Source organism: Bos indicus, chromosome 1 (assembly GCF_029378745.1).
Source record: "Bos indicus isolate NIAB-ARS_2022 breed Sahiwal x Tharparkar chromosome 1, NIAB-ARS_B.indTharparkar_mat_pri_1.0, whole genome shotgun sequence".
Taxonomy (NCBI): domain Eukaryota; kingdom Metazoa; phylum Chordata; class Mammalia; order Artiodactyla; family Bovidae; genus Bos; species Bos indicus.
In genome coordinates this window covers 69,592,727-69,611,424 of record NC_091760.1, presented here as the reverse complement: position 1 = coordinate 69,611,424, position 18,698 = coordinate 69,592,727, and the positions used below count along the sequence as shown (strand labels likewise).

General features: G+C 47.5%; 1 protein-coding gene across 23 annotated transcripts in view; it reads right to left on the bottom strand.

Moving 5' to 3' along the window:
• KALRN (kalirin RhoGEF kinase) overlaps positions 1-18,698 on the bottom strand; it is a 689,644-nt gene that overhangs the window by 130,360 nt on the left and 540,586 nt on the right. For all 23 annotated transcript variants that reach the window (XM_070800327.1, XM_070800373.1, XM_070800563.1 and 20 more), the window contains one exon: positions 9,682-9,928. In XM_070800327.1, coding sequence (XP_070656428.1) covers positions 9,682-9,928 — 247 coding nt within the window. The remainder of the gene's footprint in view (positions 1-9,681; positions 9,929-18,698) is intronic.

Genomic DNA, 18,698 nt, shown 5'->3' with positions numbered 1-18,698 from the left:
TCAGGCAGGCTAGTCAGGAGTTGGTAGGACATGGTAGGAAGAATATGCCCCTCCCTGCAAGGATGTCCACACACAATCCTTAGACACTGCAAATGCAGTACCTTACAGAGCAAAAGGGACTCTGCAGACATGATTAGGGACCTTGGGATGGGGAGCACATACTTGATTATTCAGGTTAGCACAGTGTAATCATGTGAGTCCTTAAGAGCAGAGAACCTTTCCCTCTGTGGTCACAGGGAGATGTGACTTTGGAAGAAGGACCAGAGAGATGCAACATCATTGCTCTCAAGATGGAGGAAGGGACCACAAGCCAAGGAATGCAGGTGGCCTCTAGCTAGAAGCTGGAAAAGGTGAGGAAACAATCTCTTGTCTAGGGCTTCTAGAAGGAAGGCTGTCCCGCCGATTCTTGATTTTAGTCCAATGACAATCACATTGGACTTATAACCTAAAGAACTGTAAGAGAATAAATATGGTGTTGTTTGTAGCCATTAAGTCTGTGGTAATTTGTTAGAGCAGCAGAAGGGAACTAAGAGGAGATGAAGTCAGAGAACAGGCTCTGGGGCAGGTTTTGCAGGAGCCTCCCTACAGCCACACAAGAGCCTCTTGTTATCACTGGAAGTGAGACAGGAGCCATGGACTGTTTTGAGCTGAGCCCAGCCCTCCTCCCTGTAGCCTGGAGCCCAGCATCGGTAATTATCCACATGCCCACCTGTGTACAAAGGTAGGCACCCACACCCCCTGTAGCATACAGGCCTTGTGGAGAGTAAGGCAAACGGACATAATATCAGAATTGGTGTTCCTAGCTGGGGCTGGGGGACAATGCTGGGGAAACCAGGCCTCCTAGTCCTCTCCCAAAGGTAAGGACAAGAAAAGAGGCAGGCTGGTCCGTGAGTGGATGGCCTCTCTGCTCCGGAGGATGGGGAGCTGGTATTAAACATGGCAAGACTTGCAAACTGAAAGATTCCTCACCCATGTTGTAGAGTTTGAGCTCAGACTGCAGGTTCAGTGCTACGGGGGTCCCAGACGAGGGGTGGTTGCTTTCAAAGTTTGACTGACACAGGGGAAGGCATTGAGGTGATGGGAAGAGGGTCCTCAACACTCTCTTCAGCATCAGAGTCCCACTGCTCAAAGCTCCTCAGGCCGAGGGCTGCACAGCTTGCTCCTCATGACCAACTGTTATGATCCTCTCATCTCTGGCCTTCCCTGAGCAGGTCCGGTGGGCTTCCCTCCAGCCTTTAGACCTCTGTCGCTCCTTCCCTGCCTCCCAAGCTACAATCTGTGCATGTCATTTCTATATTCCCTGCTCTTTTGTGGGGAAAGTGGTTTTAGCTGGGGTAGCTCTAGTAAAAGAAAACGGCATCATCTTCTCTTTGGGAAACATTCTGTTTTTGCTTTCTCCTCTCTATCATTTATCTCCCATTCCTTCTCAGCAAGCACACACAGTGGTAGCCTCTCCTCTCTTGGTCTGAATCTGAGGCTCTCGGTTTAGCTCTGAGCGCTACCAGCTCTGAGCTGGTTCATGAGGCTCCAAGGAGCGAAGTTGCTATTCATGTCTCACCCTCCTCCCTGGGAATAATAAGAGGCACCATTCTCATGTATATTTCACAGATTTACAGTGGGCACCAGGAGGCATGAAAATATGCTGTCGAGACAGGCGTTTGGCATAAGCTAAGTGTCAGCAGGCTGGTTACACAAAGGAGAGGGGCAGGATCTCTGCAGAGGGTCCCCAGAGGCATCAGTCCTTTCCCTGGATAATGCAGTGTCTCCTCCTGCGTCACTTCTTCTTGGAGCAGCACCACACTGGGGCGTACTGAAAGGAGGATGTGGCCTGGCCTGACATTTTTCTATTTGAGGCCTCCATTCCAAGCCCTTTGATGTCCTAAATAATATCAGACAATGGTAGCCAGTCCCAGGCAGGACATCTCACCCAGAACAAAGTAGGCTCAGGGCAAGTTCTAACTGTCTTTGCTGATCTCTTATCCTTAAAAGAAAAATAAAATAAAAAGGAGGGTAAGGTGTGAACTAGATGGCACCTACATCTCCCTCTTCCTGAAATTGTCCTGGGAGGGCTCCCATTTGGTCAGTAACTATTGAGTCATTTCTGGCCCATCCTAACACAGAGAGGAAAGTGAAAGAAATTCAGTTGAAAGTAAAATAAGGCAGTTCTTACAAAATTGGTCTTTGTCCTTCTCTTCTTTGAATTGGGGAAGGACACATTCATGCCCACCCAACAACACTCAACATCTCAGCACCACCCTCCATCACGTAGGGTCAGCCCAGCTCTAGGGTATGATTCAAATGTTACCTTCAATGACCAGAGTTAATCAGTGAAGAACAGGGCATTGAGAGGCGCAAGCCAGGGAAAAATTTGAATTTTCAGTTCAAATATATCATATATAAACTCTACCCTCTAGGTGGAGGCAAAAGAAAATGAGAAGAGACGAGCCCACCATTATTTCTTAGGAAATCAGAGTCAGCTGGATCTGCTGTTGGTAGCGCAGAAAGGGCTCAGGGTAGGCCAGGAGGGAAACTGAGGGCGGGGAGAGGGTGCAGAGTGGAGACAATGGTGGGCCTTCACAAGGCCTGCGGATGGAACTAGAAACAGCACCTTGACCCCGGGAGCAGCCCTGGGGAAGATTCATGCTGGAGACACCCTAGACACATCCCTCTAGAGGGATCAGAACTGCGACAAAGGACAGGGAAATGAACGTTAGTCGACTGCGTGGTACTCACAGGTCAGAAGTCTGACTCAAGGCAAGTGGGCACTATTGCCCATTTTATAGATTTTAAGTGTTTTGTCCAAGATCATCAACTTACCAGTGACTGGGCAAGGATTCAGACAACGCCCCCCCCCCCCCCCCCCCGCCCCCCGGATCTTTCACCTCAAGACTCTTATTCCATACCTCTTATCATGCCTTCCATGTCCTTCTACATGTCACTCTAAAACCTCATGCATAGCAGGGTCACTTATGCTTTATTCTAAGCAATCTATGCACATAACAAAGAGAACAACTTCACAGCTTAAAAGCATTTCTACTTAACTTTGCAACCTCTGAGGCTCCCAGCAACTGTGAGAGATAAGAATGTTTATCTGCTTCCCCTACAGTCACAGAAACCAAGATTCAGGGACTTTCTACTCATTTCATATTCTGTCCTCTTCCTGATCCATCTGACTCCCTGAGTACCAAGCCCTCCCCAGTTTTCTCAAAGATTTGCAAGTATGCTTCTATGAAAAAGATAGGCTGGTTATAACATATTAGATTGAACCATTTAAAATTTCTGATTTTCAACCAGTTTTGACTACAAATATGGCTATTTCATGTGGTTCAACCTAATAAATTGGACCTCAAAATGAAGATCCAGTATATGCTATGCTTGATGGATTAAACACAGGACACTTAGACTGGTATCTCTTTAGGTTGCTTACAGTACTTGCCTGATGTGGAGAGAAAAAAGCAGATGTGTTTAGAACAGGATGGGATCGTAGAGGTAAATCAGGAAGATATGGATGAAAGGTGATACAAATGCTATTTTAGAACATGTGACAATATGAATAACTTTACAGGAAAAAAAAAAAAAAGACCAGCCCATAGAGAGCCTCAGAGTGGAAGGCAGTCACTATTAAGTCCTGAGAGAGACCGGCAGTGGACTCTCCAGCCGGTAGGCAGGAGGAGACTCTAAGTGTCTGGATTTGACAGCAGAGGAGATAGTAAAGGTGCATTTTGGCTTCTGAAGCAGAAAGTGCAGGGAATTCCCATCCCACAGCGAATCTGCTAGACCAGTTGGACCAGCTCCGGCGGGTATCCGGCCCCCAGCAGAGCTGGACCCCATTTAGCCCACTAGCCAGACTGCTGCTCAGAGCCATTCTGCTCCAACCAGGCTCTTTCTAGTGGGCAAAGCACGCCCAGGACAAGTCTGTCTGCCACTACCGCCCATAGGGAAGGGAGCCCAGGAGACCAGAGGGAGAGGGAGTGGGAGGCATCATGTGTACAGGGCTGTGCTCTCTCAACCTTCACCCAGCTAGACTGGGTAAATCCAAGGGCAATGAGTCAGAGAGAAGGACAACAAAGTAAAATAGCTCTCTGCAGCACCTCCAGCCTTGGGAGGTGGTGGAGCATGGTGGGAAAGAGTGAGACTCTGGGAAATAGACCTGCGTTCAAATCTACCTTGGGAGGTGGTGGAGCATGGTGGGAAAGAGTGAGACCCTGGGAAATAGACCTGCGTTCAAATCTAGATCCACCACTAGCAAGCTATGTGACTTTGGGCAAGTTACCTGATCTAAGACCCAGTTTTCAGTCTGTCAAATGAGGAAAAAGTGAAGCATGAACACAGAATCTGGCGCTAAGTGAGGCCCAATAATTGCCAGGTACTTTTACGAGCTGATGACACACTTAATACAGGTCGGCAGGATCACGACTTGTGTGGCATCTTCAGCTGTGGTGGCACACCCCTCCAGAGCCCACTGTTCTCCGCTGCTCTGTACAGTCACACCTTCCCCAGCCTGGGTAAGCCGTTCCCGAGGCCAGCGAGGTGATAAAGGAGAACTCATCAGGAGACCCCATAAGAGAGGACTCCCTGCACCACAGGCACGGCCTCTTTCTTCCAGGACAGCAGCTCCAGGGCTCACCAGGCCCTGTTTAGTTTGGCTAAGCAAACAGGCATTTCCCTAGAGCTTCTTCGGGTGCTCAGTTGGAACCAGGGCAAAAATCATACAGGAAAAGAAAAGGAACACAGGTATCCTACAGAGCTGGGTGGAGAAGAACCTGGACTGTGCTTCTGGACCCTGTGCTTTTTTGAAAGACTGCTTTTAAGTGTACAGTTCAGCGGCAGTAAGTACATCTCCAATGTTGTTTAACCATCACCATCATCTACCTCCAGTTTTTTTTTTATCTTGCAAAAGTGAAACCCTGTACCTGTTAAACACTAACGCCATAATTCCTCTTCTTTCCCCAGTCCCTGGCAACCACCATTCCACTTTCTGTCTATGACTCTGACTGTGGTAGTTACCTCACATCGTGGAATCATACAGTATTTGTCCTCTTTTGTCTGGCTTATTTCACCTGGCACAATGTCTTCAAAGTTCATCCACGCTGTAGCATGTGTCAGAGTTTCCTTCTTTTTTTAAGTCTAAATAATATTTCATTGTATGTATATCCTACCTTCTGTTTACCCACACATCTGCTAATGGACACTTGGGGTGCTTCCATCTTTGCTATGAACTTAACTGTACAAACACCTCTTTGAGTCCCTGCTTTCAAGTCTCTCTGGGGTATACATCCAGAAGTGGAACTTCTGGATCATATAGTAATTCTATGTTTAATTTTTTGAGCATTCCCATACTGTTTTTCATAGCAATTCACCATTTAACTTTCCCACCAGCAGGGTAAAGGTTTCCAATTTTTCCACAGCCTCACAAACACCTGTTGTTTTCTATGGTTTGTGAAAAAAATAATAGCTTTCCTGATGAACCACTATGAAATGGTTTCTCATTGCAGTATTGACATGCAACTCCCTCACAATCAGTGATGTTGCCCATCTTTTTATGGCTGCTAAGTTGCTTCAGTCTTGTCTGACTCTGTGCAACCCCATAGACGGTGGCCTGCCAGGCTCCCCCATCCCTGGAATTCTCCAGGCAAGAACACTGGAGTGGGTTGCCATTTCCCTCTCCAATGCAGGAAAGGGAAAAGTGAAAGTGAAGTCGCTCAGTCGTGTCGGACCCTTAGCGACCCCATGGACTGCAGCCCACCAGGCTCCTCCATCCATGGGATTTTCCAGGCAAGAGTACTGGAGTGGGGTGCCAATGCCTTCTTCGTCTTTTTATGGACTTATGACCATTTGTATACCTTCTTTTGAGAAATGTCTATACAAGTCTTTTGTTCATTTTAAAATCGAATTGGTTCTTTGTTGTTGAGTTGTTACATAACTGCATATTAACCTCTACCAATGGACTTCTAAGTCCTTCCTATGCCTGACACTCAGGCAGCACCAAACCCCTAAAGCAGTCACTCTGGACCCATTAGAATTACCAAGGAACTTAAAAAATACTAATGCCCAGGTCCTTGGTGGCTCTGAATTAACTGGTCTGGGTTGGGGCACGAAGCATCAGTACTTTTTAGTCTCCTCCAGGTGGTTCTAAGATGCCCCAGAATTGAAACCACTACCGCAAAGTCTTTGTCCCTTGGAAGGTACTGCCTTCGCCAGTCACTGCTGAGAAAGTCAGAGGGGATTAGGAAGAGGAACGACTAGGTCCACAGGCCCCAACTCCAGGGAGAAGCTCTAGGATGTCAGGGGGGCTGTAACAGGAAAGGCAGGCCCCTCTGCTTTGTCACACAGCCCCACCAGCAGTCCTGCCACAAAGATATCAAGAGGAAACAAGCAACCACTGACTCCTAAGTAGCCTCAGGAAGGAAAGACTGGAGAAAGGCCCTGGAGCTTCTCGGAAGCCCAGCAGGCAGAGTGTGGTACAGAGGTTCAGTGAGGAGTTAGGAGCCCTGGTCTCTTCCAGCTCTGCCACCAACTCCCTCCGTGGCTTTGAGAGGTCACCCTGCTTTCCTGAGCCCAAGAGAGCCCCTACAAGAGAGGAGGCTGGCCAGTGCAGTGATTCTCAACCTTTCTGTCCCTTGGATTCACCTGAGGAGGGCTTGAAAAACACTGACGCTTAGGTCTACTCCGGGAATTCCAACACCTCTTGTTCTAGGTGGGGCCTGGATCTTGTCATTTGATAAAGCGTCCAGGTGACCCCAGGCAGCCGGAGTTGAGAGCCCTGCTCTAGTAGTTCTTCAAGCTCCCTCCTCAGCGCTGACATCCAGGGCTCTTTTGTGTCCATTTCTGGGGATGGCAGTCGTGCCTGAGTACCCACGCAGCACTCAGCACACACATGATTTTCTACCCCTTAAGATTTGTAGGAGCACTAGCCTGATGCTCTCTCAAAGGTTAAGACGACCGGTTGCCTTCTGAGCATTGACAAAGAAATGAATTCTGACCTCTGGTGACACTGGAAGATGCCCTAGCCTATTCCACAACCCCCAGAAGATCATTTCAGCCTCAGTTCCATTGGGCATAACTCAGGAGGTGGATGCCCACTGGAGACAAGTCACTTGGAGAGGAGAGAAGGCCAGGTGGCCCACAGGCAGCCTGCTGGATGGGAAAAGGAATAGCTTATCGAATTTCTGCTAAGAGGCTGAGACTCCAGACAGGTCCTAGAGAGAGACAGAGGGGCTTTTCCAAGATGAGGCGTGTGCTTGAGTGTACATACTTGCAGCTGAGGCCTCGTTAGGGCCGTGAGGATGCTCTGAGAAGAGACTTAAACCTGACTGCTGGGACTCAGGCACCTGGAGGAGGGGGGTGGATCCTGAATCCTCGGGGTGAGAAGCCAGTGAGAGCTCACAGGCTGCCATGCGAAACCCTGCCTAACTGGCTTATGCTGGGAGAGAGCAAGCAGGCTGCCAACAGGAAGAGCCAAGGAAATGGTGACAGGACTACGGGTGGTGCTCATAAGAAGTCATGATGGCAGCAGAGTTAGCTGGAAAGTTCTGTGACAGTCTCCTGGCTTTCTTGCCTCTATTTTGCATCCCCCATCCTCAGCTCCCATTTTTCAATTAACTCTCCACCAACTGTATGCCCTCTCTGGACACCTCCACCTCCCCCGTTGGGCCAGGGCAGGGAGGGGATGCAACCAGCCAGGAACCAGGGAAGCCAGGCCTAGGGCAAGAAGCCCAGGTCCTCCCTGGAAGTCAAGTCTTTTCTGACGGACCACCCCACACTGGGAGATGAGTGACCAGTTAAGTTTCCCTGCAAATGAATGGCTGTCCTGGCTTTGTCTCTGGAGATGGGAGTTTTCAGTCATTTTGCTGAATAATCTGTGGAAGTGATATAATAACTATAACTTATCCTGACAGCTAACATGTACTGAGTGCCAGGCACTGTTCTAAGTGTTTTGCACATATTACTTCATTTCACCTGCACAATTCTAACCGCTTTGTGGCCCAGGTTCCCCCGTGGTGAGATTTCAAGTAGAACCTGAGATCCCCTGCTTGGCCCTTCCCCAAAACCACCAGATTCTCTAGTGACCACTTCAGAGGACCCAGGAGCTACACCTGCAATTACAGATCCACACAACTTCCTGATACAGAGCAAAGAGGGAAACGCGGGTGATGGCTGCACTGGGGGAGGGGAGCACAGGGGTGTGTGTGCGTATGTGTGTGTGTGTGTGTGTGTGTGTGCGCGCGCGCGCGTGTGGAGTGAGGTGAATTAGCTTTTAGCAGCCATTCTCCAGATGGAAACCACCCCTACCCGCTCCAGGCCCTTAGAAGAACCAGGCAGCACCAATAATGCAGCCTGCTATCGCCACCTTGTGGACGAGAGGAGGAAGTCAGGTTTTAGAGGTGGACCCGAGGGAATTCCAGAAATGAAAACACCACTATTTCATTAGTCAGTAGGATCAACAGCTCTCCTTGGCGACCCTTACCCCTGCCTCCCGACAGAATCAGGTCCTTCCCTCTTCCCATTCCATAAATACCTAGCACAGGGTTGCAGGGAAACCCTGAGGTAGATGTCTAACCAGTGACAAAAAGAAGCTCAAGAGTTTTCTGGGCCTCAGTGTCCTCAATGTAAAACGAGTGACTTCCAGGCCCTGACGGCCTTGACTTCTGAAATCAGAGGCGCTGGTACTTGAGTGTGCGTCGGTGTCCCCAGGGACTTACTAACATGCAGACGGCGGCCCCGCGCCAGCATTTCTGGCCCGGAAGGTCTGCAGTGGGGTCTGAGAATTTGCATTCCTAAAAGTTCTCAGGAGATGAAGATGCTGCCAGTCCAGCCACACCCCTCGCCTGGAGAATCACTGTTTCCAGGGGCTCAGTCTCCCTGGTGTGAGACAGTGAATAAACAATCAAGTGGGAAGAACACAGAGCTTATACAAAACAGAAGCCAAGGCTCCAGCAATTTGTACGTCAGAGGCACATAAATGAGTGTCTCAGACCCTGGCAGGGCTGAGGGGAAGGTCAAACTCAGCTGGCTTGGGCTGTGTGTTACCCCCAGGTTTGCTCAGGCTCCTGTGAACCATGAGCGCCTGGGGAGGGGGAGGAGCCCAGGGAGCTGACAGCAGCTGTGGAGTGGGAGGGGTTAGTGGAGAAGGGAATCTAGGTACTGGGCTGTGGGTGGAAGATAACTTTTTTGGATGTCCGGTGATACAATGGGAGAGTTAGAAGAGATCTTGGTGGTTTAGTCGCTAAAAGATGTGTCTGACTCTTGCGACTCCATGGACTGTAGCCTGCCAGGCTCCTGGGTCCATGGGATTCTCCAGGCAAGAATACTGGTTGTCATTTCCTTCTCCGGGGGATTTTCCCAACCCAGAGATCGAATGTGGGTCTCCTGCATTGCAGGCGCATTGTTTACCGACTGAGCTACCATGGATCTTAAGGGTCATCTAAGTCAGCCTTCATTTTTAAGAGGAAAATGATTCAGAAAGATTAAGTGATTCTTTCCCAAAGTTACATGGTTGTTCCATAGCTCTTTCTTTTTAAGCTCCCAGTGCACTCCCTTCACAAGTGAGATTTCTCCCAGAGAAATCCCACAGGTCAAAACAGGTTCCTGAGACAAGCGAGTGCCATGATGCTCTTCTAACAAGTGGGCCACATCTCCAACGGCCTCTGGTCCTCATCCCTCCCCCTCCTTTCTCCTTACCTTTCACCAGGGGGAAGAAGCAGTCCATCTCCACGCTGCTTCGGGAGTGGGAGATGCACAGGGCGCTGCTGGGCACCAGGCCCTCCTGGGGGGGGCTCCGCTCTGTGGTTCGGACCAGACACCAGCCCGGCCGCTCGCTCGGCCGCTCTAGCAGCTCCACCGTCTGTCCCACCTGGATGCTCAGCTCGCTGCTGTGGCCTGCGTTGAAGTCCTGGAGCACCACGGTCAACTCACAGCCGCCAGAGAGCTTTTGGGGGTGAGGTGGGGGTGGAGTAAAACACGAGGGCATGGGGAAAGGAGATGGGTAGGTGGATGGGTGGGGAAGGGGACAAAGTATGCATGAGAGCAGAGGAGAGGGGGAAGGGAAATAGAAAAGATGAGATTCAGGGTGGAGAAAAGGTAGAAGATGGGAAAGGGAGTCGGGAAAAGGAAAGGAAATAAGGAAAAAGAAAACAAAAAATAAGAAATTAACACAGTGTTATTCAATTACTGTCATTCACTCTAGCTGTAGTGACAGTCTGGAGCCTACCCAGAACCAGGCTTTGCTCCTAATCCCTTCCTGTAGCATGGGAGTTAGTTCTTTTCATCATTCCTTTACAAGCTTCCAGCCAATGGTGCCCTCCAACCCTGGCCCTAGGGTGCCCCTTTTCTTCTTCCAAGGGCTCCTCTGCCCAACGCCTGGCTACACTCCTGGCCCTCCCACTCTTCTGGGGTCATTTTTAACTCACTCACTCTCACTTGATTCTAACTGATGTTGGGAATAAGGGAGACGACCTCCCTTCCTTCTCATTCCTGCCACCTTCCTCATCCCCACCCCATGCTGCAGCCATTAGCATAAAATGCAGGCACTAGAGATATAAAAGAGAACAGACCCTCAACTCCATGGCAGACACAGAAGACTGTTCGCCTGGAACAGAATCATCTTCTGCTTGCTCAGCCACTGGGGAGCAGGGGGAAGATGGGCAGAGAAGAAGAATGGGCACATCTCCCTTAGGAACCAGCCTAGTGCTCCAGCCTTCTTCTTTTTAGGCCTGCCACCATTCTTGGGGCAGAATCAGTAAAACTGGGGAGAGAGACCCCACAACAGGAACACCCTCTGCTAGTTGAATACTGAGACTTATCACTCTCACTGAGAGAAACCATTCATTATTCATTTGTCTTCTGGAACTCAGCACACAGCCTGCCTCTTAGAAGAGCTGCTGCACTTAGGGGTAGGGTAAGAAAGGGGCGAAGGGAAGGAACAGGAGACCCAGGGGCCCAGCTCAGCAGCCTGTTCTCTGAGATTCAGGGGGAAACTCCCTGTTATCTCCAGGGACCTCGCCTTCAGTCTGCACATCTTTGATTTAAGCCTCCAGGGCCTGCACTGCCAATGCCAGCAGCAGTAGCTATGAATTTTACACACATCCAGAGAGGCTTCTGCTGAATGGTAAGCACGGCATAGGTAAGCACAGTGAATAGGGAGTCAGCAGTGCCCCAGGGTCAAAAGCTTGGACTGTGAGAATTTTCTATTAAAGGAACTTGAATGTTACAGTGGGCTTGAAAAGGTTAACATGACATATGAGACTCATAGCTGCAATGTGCATCATTACCAATCACAAAGCATGGAGTCCACTCTAAACACATTTCCATGGATGGGCGTGGTTCTGCCGTCAGGGTTAGGTCAAGGAGAGAAAGTGTAGGACAAAAGGTGGGAGGTGGAAAGAGACAAGAAGAAAGAAACATGGTTTTGGTTCATTTTTTCCATTTGACTCCACAGACCCCACCACCCACTCAGCTGGTGTTATCTTCTCCAAAGTGTCATTTAGAGAAGGATGTTGTGGAATGGAAATACCTCAAGTCTGAAGAGTGCTCTTACAGTGTGTAAAGTACCTTCACATATATTATCCACTCCATTGTCATTTCTTACATCAAGAAATTTAAGCTCAGAAATGTCGAGATCAGTGGTTGGAACAGTGAGTGTGCATGGAAATCACCTAGGGAGGTTATTGAAAATGTAGATGCCCTAGCTGTTCCCTCCCTTGCTCCTGGATTAGGACCCAGAAATGCATATTTTTAACAAGGAACCTCCAGGCCTCCTCCTGAAACTCAGGGTTCTGGAAAGGGGATTCCCTGGTCTACTATTTGGGAAACACTGCTAGGTGGTTTCCCATAGTCACCCAGCTGGGCTTGAACCCAGACCTCGACTGCAAACCCCTTGCTCCTTAAACCACATCCCACAGGGCAAGTCACACATTTTCAGGCATGTTTGTGGTTGCAGAGGGTGGGAGGCACATAGGGAGATGCCCGTGGCCTGAGTTCCTGGGTCTCTCAGTGTGCCTGCCCTACACTGGGTCTCTGAAGCTTTTTGGATTGAAATTCTTGACCAGTTTATACTACATATGAATAACTGCATCATTGACACACAAATTTTACTTTGATATTCTATTTAATTTTTTCCCTGTCAGTTGCTGGTGGCATCCCACTAGGTCGATTACACTTTCTACTCTGGGCTAGGTGACCACGACGTTTCCTTAACTCTAAGAAGTTCTGTCACTGAGTTTCTATGCCTCTGTGGCGTTCTCCTCTGTGCCACCCTCAGGAACTCAGGTTCTTTCCTGGGGCCAAGGGTGCACAGGGCCTGATGTAACCTGCAACCTTTTCAGGGCTGAGTGTGGCCTCTGCAGACTGCTGAGGGAACGCAGAGGGGGCCTGAAGCTCTGGCTGCAAACAGCTCAGTAGGGCATCAGACACAAGGCCCATTGCCCCCGAGGGCGAGTTACAGCCAGACCCACCCAGCAGCAGGTAGAGGACCAGGGCTGGGTAAGAGCATGGAGCCACGCTGTGCGCTTCTACAGTTCAAAACCCAGATCCAGTAGAGAAGCCTGGAAACACCACGAGGTGGTGCTGTTTGCCCCTTCAGGCTGACAGTCCAGAAATGAGGGCAGGGAAGATGAAGGAGAGGCATTTCTGTGACACTCATGGTCTAGATCCAGCCAAACCCACTTGAGTCAAATATAGGGTTGATAACCTGGCTCCTCTCACCTCAGTGGCTTAGTCAAAGAGATTACTACACAGGGTCCCCATCCCCATGGCAATAAGGGAATTCCAAAGAGTGGCAATGGAGGGAATTAGGAGAAATGGATGAGGCAGTGGTTAGGCATGGCTGCCCCCCAAACAATCCCTTGTCCTCCTCCCAGAGCCACGGGGAAATTTTAGGGTGCACAGATTTGGGGTTCATAATTGAGAAACAGTGCTTCAGAAAACCCACAGTGGAATTAGTACTGAAAAGTTCTAAGAGCCCCTGTTGATATGGGGAGGGTCAAGGGCAGAGGGCCCAAGAGATCTCTGAGGAACCTTTGCACTTTTAAGGTGCTTCCTTGCAATTCTTAACGTAATTCATTCAGGCTTTGTGCCTTATGCTTTCTGACAATGCTTCTCACCACCATCTGAACATTAATTACACAGAGTGTGTGTGTGTGCTCCATCACTTCAATCATGTCTGACTCTTTGCAATCTTATGAACTTTAGCCCTCCAGGCTCCTCTGTCCGTGGGATTTCCCAGGCAAGGATACTGGAGTGGGTGGCCATGCCTTCCTCCAGGGGATCTTCCCAACCTAGGGATCGAACCCTTGACTCCTCCATCTCTTACACTGCAGGCACATTCTTTACCTCTGAGCCACTCGGGAAGCCCCTACACAGAGGGCTTATTAACCAATAAGCCCAAATCCCTCACAAATACTAAATTATCAGTTCCATAGAAAAGTTCATGTGTATATAAATTTCTTTCCGACCAGTTCTGGTGTCTCCTGACTCACAGAGTCCCATGACCATTATTTTCTCTTCCTCCACCTCCCATTTCCCAAGGACCAGTGGCGTGTTCCCAAAGACCAGTGGCGTGTCCCCATCCTCATGGTTTCTTATTGCCTTTGCAGCGAGTGGCACATTTGGGAAGTTCTCACCTCTCTGCCTTAGCTACATCTCCAGTCCCAGGAACGTAAATAGCTTTGTCTAACAGCTTGTTACAGAAAATGCTACAAAGAACAATTCCTGTTTTCACTTAGTTTCTTCACAGGCAATTAAGAACTTTTTAAGGTCTTCCTTTGCAAATCTTTAGATTTTTATTTTATATTTCTCAGCATGTTTGTTTTCTAACTTTCCTTTTAGGCTTGCAGATTATTTTTCCCATCTGGCTTCATTTCCAACACTCCCTTGTCAGAGATGACCCCTTTGTGCTTTCCCAACACAAAGCTGCCACATATAGCCAATCTTTCAGCTGTTCCCTGCTTGACTGACTAGCCATGGAGACATGCACAGAGCTGGAAAACCACTGCCAATTACCCTCCTTGCCTCCACTCTGGGCTTGTCTTTTGGCCTCTTGACTCCTCCTCAAGGAGGGCCATTCACAGAGAAGGCAGCTGTCTGGACACACTCTCTCTCTTCCTCAGTATCTGCATCTCCCAGAACTGACGTATTTTAAAGACGACTTTGCTTTTAATGATCAGTTCCTTGAACAACCTCTCCTTCCTAAGTATGCAAGCCTTCCACCTAAGCAGCTCTCATTCTTACTTCTCTGATGCATCTATCCCTCCCCTTGGCCCATCCTCCCATTTCATGGCTCTAGACTTGGATTACTTTCATAATTTCTTCAGCCTCCCGGGCCCTCTTTGCCTCCTTTAATTACCTGCTCTCTCCCACTGCCTGTCCATGAACACTAACCTGGGCCTCACCCTCTTATACATGCAGCTTCACTCTGAAGTTGCCCCATGGAGATCTGCCATCAGGCAGCTCACGGACTTTCCCAGCACTTCAGATGTACTACTCTCCACTGAGCTGAGCTATGCTTATCCTCAAAAAAAGTAAAGCTATGATCAGGTTCTTTCTTTAACTAGTTCCCAAGGGTAAAGCAGGCCTTGTGTTCTAGACCCTTTTTACTGATCAAAATGTAAAAACTTGACTTTTTTCTCTATTAGCGGAGTCCCTGATTTCCCTAAGATGACCATTACTCCCCCAACAGTAGCTTGTTCTTTTCATGATGTACGTTTGAGTCTCTTCTACCAGCCTGTTGCTTATTCCCTCTATGAATAACATTCCTATTTGATGGGTGTCCTTAGACCTGTCTCTAACACCACAGAAGTCACAGGTAATTTGATGGGCACCAGGAAGGGCTGTCATGTCCTGTCCAAAACTTTGAGGCTGCATTGAAGTTTTATTGCATATTTTTAAACTATCTGAAATGGTTGCTTAACTTTCAAACTATCAGTTCAATCCTACTCCAGATTCTAAGACCAGACTTATTCCTGCTAGAAAAAATGTCATGAGTCTTGACCTGATAGCACAGTCTCAGCATGAAGCTGGGGGTGGTGGAGTCTCCTCTGACCTTGCGCCCCTGTTTCTATAATCTCCCATCTTTCTCACTTCACAGTGACCCCCCTACTTAGCAGTGTGTCCCCATCTGGCCTGGGCGTGAGTCTTTGGTGAGGCCTGCTAAACCCTTTCGATGCTAATTACCACTTGTGTCTCCTCCCATTGTCCCTGAGTCATCAGCTGATTCTTTGGCTTCCTTTCCCAGTCTCTCTCCTTTTCGGGTCCAGGCTTTCTTGGTGGAGCCTGTTCCCCTCTTGCCCAGTCTCTGGGTGGACTTCACCCTCCACCCTCTGTGATGCTTCCCAGAGGGCAGAAGGAGCACCTCACTTCCCCCTGCTCCTCAGTGACAGCACACACTGTTATACACCAGGGAAGACTTCATAACCACCCCTGGCTCTTGCGCGTATTCACCAGAAACTACTGGCTTCATGCAGGTCATTTTTGCTTGGTTACTATTTGGAGATTAATGGAACCTCCTTCTTGTACAAACAGTGTGAACTAGATTACCTCTGTGAGCTTCCCCATGTTACAGAAAAAGAACATGAATATTCCCTGTGGGGTTTCCGGTAATATTCAGAAATGTAGGACTATACCCCTCCCTTCTATTGTTATTTCAGAGCCTCAGCTTCTGTGTGCTCTAATCAGATTCTCCCCAGGCCACACAGCCTAGTGGTGAGGCAGGGACTCTGGAGCCCTTTATCAGTTGTGTGACCAGGGACAAGATATTTAACATCTTGGTCTCAGTTTGCTCATCTGTAGAATGGGGATATGTCATAGTACCTACTTTGTAGGTTGTTATAAGATTAACTGAGATAACACTTGTAAGTAAGCTAATACTTTTAAATATTTTTAAAGCACTTAGTGCCTTGAAAAGAATTAGCTCTCTAAGTGTTAAAAATGAATGCCAGAGGTATTAATTTATTATTATTTAAATTTGAAGGGAAAGTTAGGAATAGAGAAAAATGGAAAAGAGAAATCAATTTGATGGTGCATTTATCTGGGAATAGATTGTGCCAGATGTATCAATATATAGGCATGTAAATGATTATATAATGATTATGCCATGAATTAATGTGTAAATGAATACTTTTTTTTTTCTTTTTAAACATCTTAATGGAGTCTTGTCCTAAACCCAGACAACTAGAAGAACTGGCCCTTGCTGTCTAGGGAATGTTATGTAGACACCTTTAAGGATTTCCCAAGTCAGCACGCCAGTTCCCTCCAATTAGCCCTGCTTGATCCTCAGAAAGCCTCAGGAACTGGAAGTACCAGGCAACAAGGAGGGCAGGAGTTCAGGTGGGGCTGAAGGGGTAAGATGGGCTGAAAGTCTGTAAAGGAAACAGGTCCCTAGTTCCCCCTCTACCCAGTGCACACTTTCCTGAAAAATTGAAATTCACTGAATATTTACACACAGAGTAAGGAGATGACCACATCCTTGTCCCTGTTGGCTCCCAGAATACTGGCAATCAAATAAACATCTGAGGCTCTTTCATTGGGGAAACCAAAAAGGTGTAGGGAAACTGACAGCTGGGAACCCCTCCCCAGAAAGCCGCAGTGCCCTGCCCGATCACCAACAGGGAATCCTTCCAGTCAATAAGCGCCTTCCTTTTACTCAGAATATGTGGTCAGGTTTCTTGGTGCCTCAAGATTCAGCTAAGAATTACCAGACTTTTCAGAAAAGTCTCCCTGACAGAGACCAAACTAGGCAAACACAGAGGACCAGGAACTCAGAGGGAACAAAACGCAGGCAGGACAAACTTCAGCAACACTATAATGTCCTCAGAGAGATAAGAGGATATTTTATCCATGGAAAAAGAACAGGCTGCTACAGAAAGAAAACTTACAGGATGAGAAAGCGCTCTTAGAAAGCAAAATTATGGTTGAAAAGAGACATTTCATATATGGGTTGGTCTCCCGCATTGCAGGCGGATTCTTTACCAGCTGAGCCACCAGGGAAGTCCATGTGGATTGGAGATATATTCAAATTTTCCAAAAAGTAGAATAAGAACACCAGTAGAGGAAAATAAGAGGAAAATAAGACAATTAAAGAATCAATCCAACAACTTTTAGCTAAAGTAGAAAGGAATAAATTGTAAAGAAAAATTCCCAGGACTGAGGGCATGAATTGCCAAATTGATACAGTGTTGTAAGTGCCTGCTGTAATTAGTGTTCTTTTTTTTTTTAAAAAAAGACCTACTCTAAAGCACAGCACTGGAACATATCAGTCAAAGGGCACCCTAAAAGCTTTCAGAGAGGAGAAAAAGTCAGGTAAAACTCCAAAAGTCAAGAATGATAACGATAGCAGATTTTAACAACATTGAACATAAAAGAAAATGGAACAATTTCTTTAAAATTCTGAGGGGGAATGACTTCCAATCTAGAATTCTACGCCCAAACCATCATTAAGACGAGGGTACACTAAAAACATATTCAGACTTTAAAGACTAAAAAGTTTGCCTCAACAAGCATTCAATGAGTATTATGATTACCATTTGTTTCTCCAATTTTCTTTAATTTCTCTTTACTTTCTTTGTTTCTCTTAATGTGATATGCCTTTGATACATACAAAATAAAATTAATTCCTTCATTCCCTTTATAAAAAAAAAATGAACTGCCTGAACCCACAAAATGGTTTTTGATTTTAGCAAAGCATTCATCAGAATCTTATGTGATAAACTTTTAGTTAAAACGGTGAAATGTAGACTGAGATGATGCTGGAACTGTTGGGTGGATTTATGCCCTGTTGGAGGTTAAAGGAATCTGGGGGCTCATCTGATCCAATCCTCTCATTTTACAGATGAGAAAAATAATTCTCCAAGAAAGAAAGGAACTTAACTAAGGAAAATAGTGTTTGGAAGACAGTAGATACTAAATAAACATTTGTTGCTTGAAAGGATACGTTAGTAAGCAAGCAAATGAGTTAAGTCAGATATTACTCAGCCTCCTTTTTTTTTTTTTTTTAGATAAATAATTAATTCATGACTGTGCTGGCTCTGGCTGTTCTGCATGGGTTTTCTCTAGCTGTGGTGAGCAGGGGCTGGTCCCTCTAGTTGTGGCGTGCAGGCTTCTCATTGCAGTGTTTTTTTCTTGCTGCAGAGCACAGGCTGTAGGGTGTGCAGGCTTCGGTAGTTGCTGCACACAGGTCTAGCTGCCCCGTGACATGTGGGATCTTCCTGGACCAGGGATCAAACCTATGTCCCCTGCACTGGCAGGTGGATTCCTAACCACTGGACCACAAGGGAAGTCCTATCCAACCCTTTTAACTCACACAGGGAAAAGCTGAGGATCTCAACCTAGTTGGTAGTTGGGCCAAGACCAGACTCGGGTTTTCAAATTTAGGCTCAATACACTTTCACCAAACTTTGCTAGATTAATGATGTCATTGCTCTAAAAGAATAACACAAGGCTCTCAGTCCACTTTCCCACCAAATGCCTCGATATATGGAGTGATGTCAGTGTGGGAGGAGGGCTTTCAGATCCACACTGCAGAGGTTGCAGAGCTGGGAGAGGCAGCTAGGATGACAGATCACAGGAGCCAAGTGCCTTCGTGGGTTTCTCTCTGGCCTCCTACTCAAGGCTGGATTCTTTTAAAGATACCTGGCTGTCTGCTTTATGATACTGTTCCCTGCTGGTGAAGAGCTGCGGTTTTAAGAACATTTTCCTTGTTTTTAATT